At 41.6% G+C, this 15860-nt stretch overlaps 1 protein-coding gene across 5 annotated transcripts in view; it reads left to right on the top strand.

The window, feature by feature from the left end:
* The window catches only part of LOC138625182 (spermatid perinuclear RNA-binding protein-like), an 86924-nt gene that overhangs the window by 19545 nt on the left and 51519 nt on the right, over positions 1–15860 (top strand). For 4 of the 5 annotated variants that reach the window (XM_069705928.1, XM_069705929.1, XM_069705930.1 and 1 more), the window contains one exon: positions 11571–11690. The exons of the other annotated variant lie outside the window; for it this stretch is intronic. In XM_069705928.1, coding sequence (XP_069562029.1) covers positions 11688–11690 — 3 coding nt within the window. In that variant the 5' untranslated portion in view covers positions 11571–11687. The remainder of the gene's footprint in view (positions 1–11570; positions 11691–15860) is intronic. 5 annotated transcript variants of the gene reach the window in all.

Genomic DNA, 15860 nt, shown 5'->3' with positions numbered 1-15860 from the left:
GGAGAGCAGCAGCAGGAACCAGCAGAACAGAGCAGCCATCAATGACAGCAGAAACGACATTGATTAAATCAAACACAGCTTTAAGGGAGGAGTTAAGAATCCAGCTGATGTGGGATTACCTGGAGATCAGCTGTTGAGCTGTCAAGAGAGCCGAGCTCGACTTCGAGGCCCGACAGAACTAACGCTACACTCACTTTTCGTAAGCACTGGATTGTGCGTATTTGAAATTTCACCGTGGACTTAAAACTCAAGCAGGCGAGTTGGAAGTTGCACGGGAGTAACGGTGGTGGGGAGCAACGATCGTGGTGATGAGAAGTCGTGTCTCTGTGGACATGAGCAAAGAGTCAAACTTTGTGTCAAACTTGGGAAATCGGCAACAGAGACCCTTGAAAGGCCGTAAGAAAATCACAGTGAAGCAATGAGCCTGCGAGGCGTTTTGAGTGACATTTGCATTTCCAAAGAGTGGAACGTCACTGTCCGAGGCCAAGAAAGGTGTTCACAGGTGAAAGTACGATCAGGTGGGATTTCATTGACATTTAAGGGGGTTCCGCTGCCCCCCCCCCCCCCCTCCCCGCCCTCCCCACGTCACGGTGCGTCGAAAACCGCAAATTTCTTGCCTGCAACAACACACTCGTCACTCCCCAGTGCTCCTGCTCCTACATCCAAGTATATGCTGGTGATATTTTACACATTATTTTCACTTACCTGGACTTCATGGACTAAACCATGTCTTCCTATCACACTTCTTCTCTTTTGGTTATTTGGTTGACCACTCAACAAACGCCGCTTCACGTCTTCATGATGTAAGGATTTTGTCTTTTGTCATCAGTTTCAGTTAGTTCACTTAAATATATCACATTTTATTCATTATTCAATTCCCTTTTTTCATTGTCGTCTCGGAGAGGGAACTTTACGCCTGGCTCAGATTTCTCCTCCTCTCTTCTAGTCCCGTTAGCATCGGGCTGTAAAAGAGCATGCTGGAAGATTACTATGGTATTTCAAGGGTAAACACAACCTGGTCTCTATAAGCACCGGCCCGCCTGCTGGAGGTGTGTACATCTGTGTGCTCATGTTGCCGTGTGTTGTTTCACCCCGCCAGCTGTGACTCACTTATATAACGTTTGTAGTCGGTTTTATTGGCGCTGCAGCGGAGTCGGTCATCTCCGGCTCTGCAAGGAGATCACAGAGACTCTGTGCAGCCGCTGAAGTACGTTCTCCGCCGCGTTGTGAGGAGTCCTGATGTCCAGGGTTACAGGTCCTGCTCTGAAAGACATTACGAGCTGCTCGCTGTGGTGAACGGTGTGAAGCACCCACCCAGATTGGCTGTGTTTGGAGAAAGCTGCAGAGAATGAACCTGTCGGTGAGGCTGCCGGGTCCAGACTCACCGACATTCATTCACCAAACGTTCTTCTTCTTAAAAACTCACTTTGGCACTTTTACACACAAAGATTCTGGCATTCAGCTGTGTTTTCTTATTTGGGACTAATTCTGTGTTCAAGAACAGAATCTACATGAATTCAATAGCACACTTATGCACATTTGAGTGCTGACTTGTTTGTGCAAAACAAATAGTTATTATGTTTTCACTTGTATAATATTACGGAGTTAAACTACTATGACATTTTTTTTATAATTTATAATATTATAATATCTCTTAATACTTATTTCTATTAATCGGCTTTAAATAAGCACACCGGACAATAAAATTGCTGTCCAAGTTTGACATCAAATTAATGCTTGTTTCAAACAAAAGACTTTGGAATTAATTAGACTTTTAGTGTCATTATTTGTGGTTTACGATTACTCCCAAGAAGGGAACATGTAACTAAAAATACAAACAGCTTTCAGTGTCATTTTATTTCTTTATTTTAAATTGGTATTCATATCCTTTAGTGGTTGTGAGATTGTGGCCGGTGTGGAGGTCGTCTGTGTCGGCGTTTGGGCTCGTGGTTGTCCGGGACTCGGGGCAGTTGAATGTGATCTGGGTGCCTGGATGGAGGTGCTGCTGCAGGAAGGCGGAGGCTGCGAGGGGCTCCAGCTTCTGTTGCCTCCCGTCTTTAATTAAATGATGAAAATCAAACCATTATAGCCTACTGCATCCGTCTTCTGTATATGGACAGGCGGCTTTTTTTGGCCTCAGATTTCATCAGTTGTGTTCACATCTCCTGATACACTGTTCACCGAGCAACTAATTGCATCCCATGCATCTTTTTTTATTTTACATCCATGATTTACGTTACCAAATAAAGCAGCTCTGTTTCTGCTCACTCCTGTAGCACCACCTCCATTTCACAACTAACTGCAGTCTCATGCCCTTTTATGGGGCGTTTCCTTATGCTAATTAGGATTGAGTTAAATGGGATTAATCACTATAAGAAGACAACAGATCTGTGGTTTGAGGACGCATCGTGAATCTGACGTAGACTTTTCTTTGGACCTTTCTTAAGAACAAATTTATCGGTAAATAAGGTCCCATGTTCTTACAATCAAGTGTACAAGAAATATTTCGTATGTTTTTGGACTTGCCGTCCCCATCTGCCATTTCACCGTTGCTGCTTCCTGTTAACGAGCAGCCTGATGCATCCCTCGAGAATGCGTGACATTTAACCTAAGGTGAGTAGAGGTGGCGTGTGAATCGTAAAGCCCTGATCTTAGGTTAACCCCGGGTTAACATGGCGTGTGTGAGAACGGGTTATGTTGGCCCAGGGCTGTTCTTAACCCGGGATCACACCGGGCTGAGAATATGCAGGGTGAAAAGCAGTAAATCTGTTTTAACCACTCTGGTCTTCGGGTTGTGTTAACCTAAATGAATGGATGGCAGATGTATAGCACAGAAAACCTTCAATGTATTGATCAAACTGAACAAAAATCACTCTCACCTCTCGATGCAGAGCAGAAGTGCAGCACACACAATTAGATATATTCTCTGCTGTTCACATAGATTGTTCACATCATTGTGTAGTGCTGTAATGTTTATATTATACAACAAGTAGCTCCGCCCCAGAGATCTGATTGGTCAACTGAACATTTGAAACAAATCCTCATGACATCACATCCTGCTCATCACTAGAAATATCCCTCCACCTCCTCAATGGGAAAATAGAATTAGAATAGAATATTATATAACATGTAATATAATGTAGTTTCTACTTGTTCTAGTTCTATTAAATGACCCATTTGGTGAAGTCGGGTCTCTTTTGGTCCTTTTTGGTCGCTCCGAGCACCCGTACCGTAACACCACGGATAGTCACGCACTTACAGTCCTAGAGGAGGCTAGCTGGACCGGTTTGGTTTGAACACATGACACGGAGCTAAAATGTTAAAAACACATGAGAACATGGATATCTTTGTTCATCAGATATCTTTGTTCATCAGATATCTTTGTTCATCAGATATCTTTGTTCATCAGATATCTTTGTTCATCAGATGTCTTTGTTCATCAGATATCTTTGTTCATCAGATATCTTTGTTCATCAGATATCTTTGTTCATCAGATATCTTTGTTCATCAGATATCTTTGTTCATCAGATATCTTTGTTCATCAGATATCTTTGTTCATCAGATATCTTTGTTCATCAGATATCTTTGTTCATCAGATATCTTTGTTCATCAGATATCTTTGTTCATCAGATATCTTTGTTCCAACCAGACTGAGTTAGCTGATCAGTTTAGTGTTTCTATTTTTCTGTATTTATTCAGTTGGAGACTAGAAATCCTCTCTGTTGCTCGGTGGTTGCTAAGGGTCGGACTACTTCCCGGATTAGTAACATTACATACATTACATAAGAGTCTACTGACGGGACGGATTGTTTTCCAATTCTTAGGCATACCCCATGTGTTGCCATGGAAACAGAGATCACACCAACAAAAAGTTTTGTATTTTGAGAGTGAATTGCTCCAGAATATGAAAACATTTTAATTACATATTATATTTAGTTGTTAACTTATTGTTTAATCACAATATTCCACCAGAAGGTGATGCTTTAACGTCATAATTGGCAGACAGCGATGCGGTCGGTAAGCATCACCGTGGTGCCAATAATGACGTTAAAGCATCGCCCTCTGGTGGAATATTGCTTCGGGCAAGGCAGCGTCCATCTGAGGGAAAGACCTCCTGACCTGAAGGTCACTCTGCGTTATCTGTCCAACAGAGCGGATCTCCACTTAAATACAGTGTTACAAGTTTAGATTCTATATAATCCAATCGATGTTATGATTTTGTTTTTTATTAGTGAGAAGTTTTGAGCTGTGTTGTTACTTTAGTTTCCACGTATCATTTCAGAGCAAAAACTCCCAAGTTTTGGAAAGCGTATCATCCGCAGCACTTGGATTATTATGCGAGCGTCTGCGCTGCCTTTTGTTGTCAGATCAAAAGGTAGTCACGAAAGCTTTGTATGAGAGAACAAGGCTTTTTTTTTTGCTTCCCATCCCTGGTTTCAGGCTCACAGGATTGCACAGGCCATTATATGAAAACATGTGTGAACATAAAAGCCTGCTCATAAAAGTTCCCCGTAGTGAAAACGACCTAAATAAAGACAGCCCTGAAATAATACCCTCCCCGGGTTCATCTAACCTTTCTTCAAAATGGAGGATGGGGAGCTGGAGAGGCTGGAGGAGGCATTAGGGAGAGAGAATACCTGAGGATGGATGGTTTTCGTCGTGGCAGAGCTCAGCCATTAGGTGGACGTTATTGTCCTGAGTGCATTACAGCAGCCTGAGTGGTTGCATTTTTAGCAGGGCGGCAGTCTGACCTGTGACTGCGGTCGTGTTACCGTCCCACCGGGAATGGAACCAATATCACCGGTGCTTTCCTGTACACCACCATCACAAAGGCTGCTCCGGGGAGGGCTTACGTTTGGATTTCACTCAGATTTCCAAAAATATCTGGAGCTGTGAAGTGTTTGTTTGCCTCAGAGTGTCGTTCTTAGTCGACTCTCTGCTGCTCTCGCAATACCGGCAATCTCTTACAATATCTTCTCGCCTGCCAGTTGTGCTCGCAGCCTTTAGTCCTCTGACTGACAGCAGGTTTACTGCCTCTCCTCTCTCCTGCAGGTATTTGGTTCCTTTCACAAAGGTATTTTAAGAACTCCAATATTGAAAACGCTGCCTGCTTTATCTGTGCATATCATCTCACTTACTCAGTTCAGTTTAATTATTTATCAATTTGATTGTATATTCAGATGTAATTGAACTGAACTTCATCTTTCCTTGCTCTATTGCACCTATTCTCTCCACTATCACTGTCTAAATGGAGATTTAAGATGTTCCAGAAATCAAAACAGAATTCCTTTTCCTCAGATATGATACAAAAGTGCAGTCAGTAGAAAAGTATATTACAGGTTAAGCTTGCTAAATAAACACAATTTGCTTTATTACTTTCAATGTAACTTAATCTAACCACATTTATATTGAGATAAATCAACAAAAACTCGACCCAGGAGAAACCAGACTTCTGCCGAGGCCAACAATCCCCTCGTCTATGCAACCACAACGACTACAGCACATGTCGGGACATATTTAGGGGTCCAAACAGCCTCGCTGCACAGAACCTTCTTCTATAGTATTATATTTTCTCTGCTAAAAGTGATCAGGTGGCAAAAACTGTAAGTCCAAACTTTACCAAAATCACCAGCTAGGTTACACACACACACTCACCACTGCTCAAGCACAAAAAAATGACACACATTGAACTGAAGGTGGCGCTTTAACAATCAACTTTGCATTTTTGCGATTATCTCAAACAGCTTGGGCTACATTAAAACTTTTGAAATTTTGATGCATTTTAAGTGTAAACAGACACAACTATTCTTTTGTTTTTGCACATGTAATGTATTTCCCCTAAAGTTACTAGATGGTTGTGGAATTGCATGTTTCAGTGTGGAAGTCACCTTCTCTGGAGACCTGAAGATCCGTGGTTCAAATTCACAGGTGGACAAGTACAACTGGTCAACAGTGTTGCGGTGTGTGCAGGTGGTTTCCCATCATGTGTCTTCTCTGCTTTCAATTTACTTGGCCCCGATCATATTACATATTTACAGTTGTACTGGTTCTCCCCTGTGAAACCGGTCCTGACAGCTCCACACTGACTGCTTTCTGTATTAAGTTTGAGCAAGTACATTTGTATCCCAGAATACAACTGAATGTGGATTGTAATATGGAGACGTTGTATTTCTTGGCCTGTTTTGTCACGACTTCCATCTACTGGGTTTTAAGGCCAGATGTCCTCTCTAACATCGTTAATATAAGTAACAAATAATTTATGGATCCAACCCAAAATGTAAAGGGTCAGTAGTCCTGCTGACAAATAAATCTCACCTCCTTGGTGCTGGTAAATGATGTCATGTCACATGTGTTGGCAGACAGTCAATATTAAAAGACTCAAGTTGGGATTGTATCTTTGTCGTACTCATTATCTAATTACGGCCATTTGAGAGCCTTTCCTGGAGCTGATCCGTGTCCTCACGGGGAAGCCAACCTTTATTTGTGGTGAGTTGTTGGCCGGCTTGGCCCTTCTTCCGTTATAAATAACCAGTCTGCATAAACAACCGAGGTTATTTGCGCTCCACGCGCAGCGAGCACGTACATCTATAAGAGCTGCGGAGAACCTGATCTCCTTTCATTGATTAAACGTTGACTGGAGTTTAATGATGTTAATTGGTGAAATGAAACAAAAAACTCTCGCAGGGTTTTTGTTCTCAAATGTGAGCTTGAAGAGTGTGGTTTTAATTTATTGTCCCATAACGTGGGCGTCGTGAAGCCCTATGAGACTGTAGCTGTGATTAAGGGCTATGCAAATAAACCCGACTCACCGGGAGTCCATGCTCTTAAAGCACCGAGCGATACATCCTTCATCGTGTTGACTTTTATCAGAGTAAAGCATGTCAGAACGACCATGAGAGTCTATTTTTAGGTAGAGAGAGAATAAATTCTTTGCTTATGTTCTCTCACTCTCAGGCCTGTTTTTATTTATTTTTTTAATTCAGCTTTGTCTTTTTAGTCACACGCTGAGCTCACCATCTGCCACTACTGCAGCACCGTCAACGTCCTTATAAAGTCATTGCTGTAGCCTTAATTATCCTGGTTTAATCACTTCCCCTCTTCAGGGAGATGAAAGGTTATTAGAAAATGAACATGCATGGGGAATTCATTAAAACTGCAGCAGACTACCGTATGCCCGTGTACAGCCATGGATGACACTGGAGCTCCTGGTGTCCTTGTGTCATGTATCTCTGTATTCACTTTTTAATTTTTTTTTTTTTTAGCATTTTGGCTAAAATGACAATCTCCATTTGAACATCTCTTTTGGTTGTTATTATATCAGCCTGTCTGTATAACGTGCATCTGCTCCCCCTGTCACATCTTGTTTGTTTGCAAATGCTGCTGAGTTTCTGGACTGTGTTCCTGGGAAAGTTCGATCACTTGCATGTTTCATTAAAAAACGAAAAATTGACAGACAAAAGCAATGAGAGAGAAAGAGAGAGCTGAAGTGTGTGTGTCGCTATTGTGCAACACATTTAAACACCCAATTATTGGAAGGAAAAAAAAAAAAAGCCCTTTTAAAGGAGCAGTGTGTAGGATTCGGTGGCAACCAACTGAACACGCCTCACGTCACCCTGCTCGTCCAAGCCTGTCGAATCTGATGATGCGCGTCGTTTCTCTGCTGCCACAAAGCCTTTTAACTCGTCCAGCTTGGAAATCACAGCCTACTTCTGAGTTATCTGCAACATAGGGCTGACATGACATCCCACTTGGTATGAAAACATAATCATTTGTGGATCTGCACTACAGCTGATGTCCTGAGTGTGAGTCCCCGTTTGGGCCTCTGGACACCCGGAGTCATTCATGACATTTATTTTCTGTCAGGCATTAAGCACATATTTTTGGGGAAATTGCTGAGTCATATAATGTCCCACAAACATGGTTCAGATATGGACAAATTCTAAAAAAAACCCACCTCAACACAATTATTAGAAAAATGTATCTACTGACAATATTTTATGGTGAGATACATGTAAAATCATAACATTTCAAAATCTTTTTCTTTCCTCGATTAAAAAAAAAAAGCAAATATAAAAATTCTCAAATTATTATGAAATCAAATGATGAAAGATTTGGATAGCCTAGACTGTCCTGAATAAAACAATACATAGCATAAATGGTTAGCCTCTATAATGACCAAGATATGATCTTAAAAGTGAAGGTAGTGAAATCACCCTGAAAATCGCCTATCGGGTTTGTCGGGTTAAAAAAAACAAGCCCTTCGTCCGTGTGCTCTAATGACTAATGAAGAGTTTGTTGATCGGTCGACCCTTTCAGTGGAACAGGATCATCTGTCAGTGCCTTTCAAATCCATTACAAATCTTAAAAATAATCGGTTTTATGAGCTGACTGTGGCTGAGGTTCTGTCCGTTGGAGGCAAACAAAGGTAAATCAAATTGGACATAAGATTAGAATTTTGGCAAGAAAGAGTTTCTTGCATTTAGAGATGTGTAGGACTGGCCGGTCCATCTCCAGTTGGTGGAAGACTTAATGGATTAAAAAGATTTTATGGAGCCGAAGCTTGTGGGTTTCTTTTTCTCCCAAGTTTGTTGTTTTTCTTTTCATAATCTAACCTTCATTTTCACTATATTTCAAATTCACTATATTTTTAACTTGTTACATGTGAATCGGGATGTCCGCGACACATTTCATACAGCAGTGATATGGCACAGGTTTACAAATTTGTTTTCAATTTTATTACTGAAATAAGTTTGAAGTAATCCATTTTCGGCCAGGAGTAGTTGTTCTTCCATCATCTTCCTCTGTCTTCCATCCTCTTCCTCTGTCCTTCTTCCTCTTCCCCCTCAGTAATCGCTCATTGACGGTCAATCAAGTCCCATTTTCCTATCAGAGACATGTGAACCAGATTAGAGCGGAGAAGCAGATCAAATTTGGAGTGAAGAGGTGATATATCATCAGCCTGAATGCTCTGGCAGAACCACGGCTCTGTTTTTTTCTCTCTTAGCATGAGAAGAAGGCTTGTTAGCATGCATGTGTTGCGTTCCTGGTCTCTCACACGTAGCAACGTCGTCCATTATTGAGCAGTCGTAAATGCTTTGAAGTTCCGCCATTTGGGGAGTTTTTGTTCCAAAACAGAGTAGGAGTGGATGCACGAGGCCCTGAAAGGCACCGATCTCATCTAGTTATTGTGTTGTATTGATCGGCATCCTATTATCTGATATTCCTCTTCACACAGTTGCACTGCGTTTATTTCACCGGATGTTAAAACGATCGCGTCGCCACCACAACGAGGCTTTAGTGGGAGTGAAGGCAGAGCTGTCGCGGCGAACGCCTTCCGGCTGTTCCGTCATTGAAAAAACGAGGTCAAGGTGACGGAGAATCTAATTGATGCTCGGCTCGAACCGCCCGGCTGTTTTACAGCAGCACCTCCTCCACCACATCCACCACATGGTTCCATCACGGGCTCAGGCTCACAGCTCATTAGCATTTGACCGTGTGGGCAGCTTCATCTGATGCATTTCGTGTTGAGATTACGGTATATTCTGAGTAATTAATAACATTAAAACTAGCAGCGTCAGAATCACAATGGTGTGTAAAAAATAAATAAAAGTGTGCGTTGAAAATGGCTCATTTAGTTCTACACGAGGCAGGAAAGTGACATATAAGACTATACAAGCTGCATGCATGGAGCTGCACGTCTCTGCTCTGTGATTGTCGGCCTCACCAACAGTTCATGTTTTGGATCTCTATGCTGTCCTTTTCTCTCTCTGCTCTCCCCTCACCTCCAATTGGTCGAGGCAGATGCTCCGCCCACCCTTGAGCCTGGTTCTGTCGGAGGCTTCTTCCTGTTCAGAGGGAGTTTTTCCTTCCTAACTTATGTGTGAATTGTTGAATTGTTGGGTTTGTCTGTATAATGTAAAGTTCTGCTGTGAGGACGTTAATGTGTTAAGTGACATGAAATAACCTGTGTTGTTATTTGGTGCTATATAAATAAAGTTGAATTGAATTAAAAATCGGTGAAAATTCGAGAGATGTGGTTAATTGGTTACTTTAAAGTCCGGACTCGAGACGGCTCACCTTGAAGTGTGTATCTGGGCTCCTGGCGATTCCTGGATGCCGGTGTGCTGTAACGGTTCCACCGTCAACAGTTCTGCCAGGGCTTTGGACTACAACATAATACATCCCGATCCCAGACCAAGCTGTCAGCGGTCACGTTGGTCTGTTGGTGCTGCAGGAGCCAAGTTAGAAAGGGGAGAATAATGTATTGGATGAAATATCAGGTTCTGCTGCATCAGTTCTGTTCCCTTTTTACACCGTTCATTGTGAGTTGCAACAGTACACCGTTTTAATTCATTTTCAGATTCCTTTTTATAATTTGATTACTTAGCCTACAAAATGTCCAAAAAAAAGAATAAATTAGTTAACAAAAATGCCAACAGATGAAGTTTGTTTCAGAACTGATTCGTCAGAATTACAGTGGAGAATCCAAAGATCCTGAAATTACATAGATTGAAAACAGCAAATCCTCATATCTGAGAAACCAGGATTATTTATATTTTCTGCTTAATAAATAACTAAAAGATCCCCTCCAGGCATGTTCAGAGATGAATGAAAAATACTCTACTTTGAACAATGATTTCTGTCTGACCTGATTTTTCCCATTAAAAGCAGTTCAACCTCCTGGTTAGAAATAAGTCGGATTTCAAGGTGAACTCTGGGAAGCTTTCTGCAGATGAAATTGTAAAACAGCCTTCTGTCAGAAGCTCAAATATTCAGAGGTAATATTGACATTAGCTCCAGGCTCCTTAATTTCAGCACAAACTAATCTTCATACTGGAGGAAAAAGAATGTATATTTTAGTGTTTGTGTCAGTTTGGGTTTGTCTGTTTCAATATGACCTCGTGCACAAAGCAACTCCATAAATACTGTAGATAGTTGTCTCTGTTTGGTGTTCAAAGCAAATCACTGCAGGTTAGAAGATGTTAATGCTGGAATTTCATGGTCAAATTTCAAATCCAATGGGATTGTCATTGTTTGACATGTCATATCGTATCGTCATATGTTTCTCCATACGGCCATATGGTCCTACTTTTTATGAAAAAAGGAACATCTACATGCTTCGGTAGCTTCACTCTGATGAAGCTTGTCTGACCCAAAATGTTCTGTTTCCGAGAGCTTTCTCAGTTTTTCATTTCTGGTCTACTGTAGTTTTTTTTTGCATTTGTAAGAAGAAAAATTAAAAACGTTTGCGATTAATCATTGTGAAATATGAAGCACAATGGCTGGAAATGTGACCTTTGGGATTATCATTTTAGACTTGATAATTCAGGGCTCCGCATTTTAAGCGTCTAGCTGATGTTTATTCAGAAGAGCTTAGAATAAGCCTTAAATCCTGGATCACCATTATAAGCAACGAATTGTACAAATACAAAGATTAAAGCTATATCAGCAGGCAACAAATGTACTTGCGTGAACTTGTGTCTTCTCAGTGTTTCTGCACAACATCAGGTTTTCCAGGTTCAGATCCTGTTTTTGACGTTGAAATGTTGTCTGTTTTTTCTTGCGGTGAGACTGACCGAGAGGACGACAGCCGGGAGACGTTTGACTGCATGAAGAGGCCAAGTGACGGGACTCTGGTCCTCACCTAGAACTCCCCCCCCCCACCACCATCACACTGCTGTCTGGACATGGTGAGCCTCCCGTGCATGTCTACTGTTTACTCATGTGGTATTTGGTGACTTCCCATCCAGCGGTTTAATACCAACATCCCCTGATCGTTCACAGCATCACGGATCATTAGTGTGAAGAGGCAGAAATACATCTGGAAGTAAATGTATTTCTTTTTTTGTAGATGAGTGACATAAAATACTTTATTATCCCAGACATCAGACAGCCCTGATTATTGATTATTGAAGACTTTGGGCTGGGAGACTCCTAAACCAAAACTTGGCCAATACTGGAATGGATCATTTTCTGTATTTCTGGCAGTTACAACGTTTTATTTTTGTCTAATCAGGCTAAACAAAGTGTCGTATTCGTTTGTCTTTTGGTTCCCAAAACCTTCATCGTTGTTTGTGTACCCGTCTAAATGTAAATATGTTTGGATTGTGATAACAGGATAACGGTTCGTTCATTAATTGTAAGTGCACTGTTCAGGCAGCGGGATTTTTTTTTTTTTTTAATACTTGACTTCCTACGCAGTCTTAAAAAAGTCGTATCTCAGGAAGCTAAACAAAACAAATTAACTTGAATAATGAATGCTTTTTGATAAAATCCCGCTGCACTGTAGTCATATCAGAATCATGAATATCTAAAGATGTGATTTTTGTTGTTGTTGTTTTTTCTTAGTTATTGTGGAAAAGTTTCCCCAGATGGTGTAATATCTGAGTTTCTGTTGAAGCCCCTTTAACATCAGTCGGTTCACAAAAACTTCTGGTTCGACACGTTTTTTTTTAGCATGTATTTTCAGGTGTGGTGATTGCAAACACAAAAACAGTAACTGAGAAAGGATTTGGTTTATTAATGAGAGGGGTATCTCTCAGAGCCAGCTACAAGTGGGCGGGGCTTCTGCTCGGGCAAAATGGGGCGGGCTTTGTATGGAGAAATGACTGAGTCGAGCAGATTGGGTGTGTATCATTTAAATGAGGATGTTTCAAAATGTATTTCTACATTAAAATCTCTCTTTCATTTCTCTTCCTGCAACAGTTGATACTTATCCTGCACTAAGGAGCAGTTACACATCTAATCAACTAGGATTCAGACCATCACATCCATCATGTGAAACCACTTGACTGCGAGCCAATAAGAGCTAAGCAGAGTGGTTTCATGGTAGGAGGTGCTTGTAACTCGTAAACGTAGAATTAAGTGTTTGATGTGGTTGAAGTCTGATTGATCTTTTTAACCCTCCTCTGTGTGGGAGCTAACAGCTGCAGTTGTGACCAAAATTTTTCAATTTGCAGCCCAAAAAAAAAAAAATCAAGTTTAATAAGCAAAAATCTTAATTCTGTGACCAAAACTAACAAAACTGACAGCAAATTTGTTTGCAACTCAAATAATTTAATTCTCAGTTTATACATTTTTACTTCATCGCAGTGCGAGAACATTTCATTTTCAAAACTGTTTTTTTTCTTGGATAATAAAGACACAAAAATACCTTCATACAAATCTTCCTCAGTAACGTTGACATAGTTTAAAACGTGTCACATGACCGATGCTAAAGTTTCCACAACCTCCATTTCACTGTAACCACAACGACCATCCTGGGAAGAGCTTCCATCCATTTGGAGCTGCCCGGAGATCCCCAGCTCACTGCAGAGAGTTATACTTCAAATAACTTCACCATTAGAACGGGAAAACTCTGAAGTGGGACAAAATCCAATCAAACACCCCGTCAAGGTCACTCATGGCCTTCGTCGAAGTCGTGATACGCAGTGGTGTCCTGGTCATGCTCTTCTTTCTCCTACAAGTTTTCACGAAGGTACGTCAGCTCGGTTGGATGTTGTCGGTGTTAAAATGGAGGCTGTGGGAGATTTTTTTTGTAAACCTTGTGTTTGACAAAGAAGTACTAATTGGCCCATCTCTTCCGTCAACACCGAAACTGGAACCACGTTGCTCTGGTAAAGAAATGGGGTAACTTTGATTGATCTAAGCACGCGGTCTGGTGCCTTCATCTAGAGGTGAACCAGGCTGGTTTCAATCAGATGTCATCTTCTCTGAGTGATTCTCCAGAGAAAACAAAATGTTCAAGGAATTACACACGTGGACTAAATTGTTAAAGAAAGAAAAACCCACAATGGTCACTGAAATAACTTGAAACTGACAAAAATAATAATAAATACAAATTTACTGAAAATTAACGAATGAAAATCAGACATTGCTTTTGAATTGTGGTTCAACAGAATCATTTTAAAAAACAAACTAGTGAAAATGGCCTAGACAAAAATGATGATACCCCTAGAAAAGATTGCAAATAATTTGACCATAGGAACATGATAAACTAAGGTGCGTCCTCTAATTAGTATCACAGGTGTCTTCAAACTTATAATCAGTCAGTCTGTATATTTAAAGGGTGAAAAGTAGTCACTGTGCTGTTTGGTAGCACACTGAACATGGACCACAGAAAGCTAAGGAGAGAGTTGTCTCAGGAGATTAGAAAGAAAATTATAGACAAGCATGTTAAAGGTAAAGGCTATAAGACCATCTCCAAGCAGCTTGATGTTCCTGTGACTACAGCTGCACATATTATTCAGAAGTTTAAGGTCCACAAGACTGTAGCCAACCTCCCCGGACGCGGCCGCACGACGAAAAGTTACGACAAATTGAAGAGACGGCTAATACGAATGGTAACCAAAGAGCCCAGAACAACTTCCAAAGAGATTAGAGCTGAACTCCAAGGTCAAGGTACGTCAGTGTCAGATCGCACCATCTGTCGCTGTTTGAGCCAAAGTGGACTTCACGGAAGACGACCGAGGAGGACACCACTGTTGAAAGCAAATTAATAAAAAAGCGAGACTGGAATTTGCCAAAATGCATATTGACAAGCCACAAAGCTTCTGGGAGAATGTCTTTTGGACAGATGAGACAAAACTGGAGCTTTTTGGCAAGTCACATCAGCTCTAAGTTCACAGACGCAAAAATGAAGCATACAAAGAAAAGAACACTGTTCCTACTGTGAAACATGGAGGAGGCTCGGTTATGTTCTGGGGCTGCTTTGCTGCATCTGGCACAGGGAGTCTTGAATCTGTGCAGCGTACAATGAAATCTCAAGACTATCAAGGCATTCTGGAGCGAAATGTGCTGCCCAGTGTCAGAAAGCTTGGTCTCAGTCGCAGGTCATCGGTCCTCCAGCAGGGTAATGACCCAAAACACACAGCTAAAAACAGCCAAGAATGGCTAAGAGCAAAACGTTGGACTATTCTGAAGTGGCCTTCTATGAGCCCTGATCTAAATCCTATTGAACATCTGTGGAAGGAGCTGAAACATGTAGTCTGGAGAAGGCACCCTTCAAACCTGAGACAGCTGGAGCAGTTTGCTCCCGAGGAGGGGGCCAAAATACCTGCTGACAGGTGAGGAAGTCTCATTGAGAGTTACAGAAATGGCTTGATTGCAGTGATCGCCTCAAAAGGTTGTGCAACAAAATATTAAGTTAAGGGTATCATCATTTTTGTCCAGGCCATTTTCATTAGTTTGTTTTTTAAAATGATTCTGTTGAACAACAATTCAAAAGCAATGTCTGATTTTCATTAGTTAATTTTCAGTCAATTTGTATTTATTATTACTTTTGTTAAGTTATTTCAGTGACCATTGTGGGTTTTTCTTTCTTTAGTGGAAGGGCACCAACAATTTTGTCCACGCGTGTATTTCTAATGTGTTTTAAGCAAATGGCATCCACTGACAAAAACCCTGCGATGCAACTAATGAAAGCAGTGAATGTGAATATGTTGTAATTGCGGAGCGAGGCTGAACTCCCAACTGTCTTGTCGGTATAACGAATACTAGAAAGCGCGTCTGACCCGCGGCCGGGCTGGGATCCAGAATCAGCGCTGATGCTGTGAAGGTCTTAATCTTTCATTTAGACCTCGTTAATGTTTGCGTGTGCGTTTGCGTGTCGCGCCTGTCGATTGCTTGCCACTACACCGGCCTCGAACGCCCCCGGCAGTTCAGCGAGAGATTAGCCCGGTCCTGATGAATGACCCTCGCAACTCCGGCACGAGCCCCCGAGATTCGTGGCCATGAATTATTAAGCACCATCATAAATAACTCACCGTAATGAGGGGAGCTTACACGCTGCAGGCGGGGAGGAGGGGGGGTGGGGGGAGGATCGGGGTTGAAGAGGAGCGGATGATTGAGAGGGTCCAGCA

The sequence above is a fragment of the Brachyistius frenatus genome, unplaced genomic scaffold, assembly GCF_029030835.1.
Source record: "Brachyistius frenatus isolate BFR_SWC_R1_liver_20210118 unplaced genomic scaffold, ASM2903083v1 Contig_60, whole genome shotgun sequence".
Lineage (NCBI taxonomy): Eukaryota > Metazoa > Chordata > Actinopteri > Embiotocidae > Brachyistius > Brachyistius frenatus.
The sequence above is the reverse complement of the archived record's forward strand: the minus strand, read 5'-3'. Positions and strand labels throughout refer to the sequence as shown.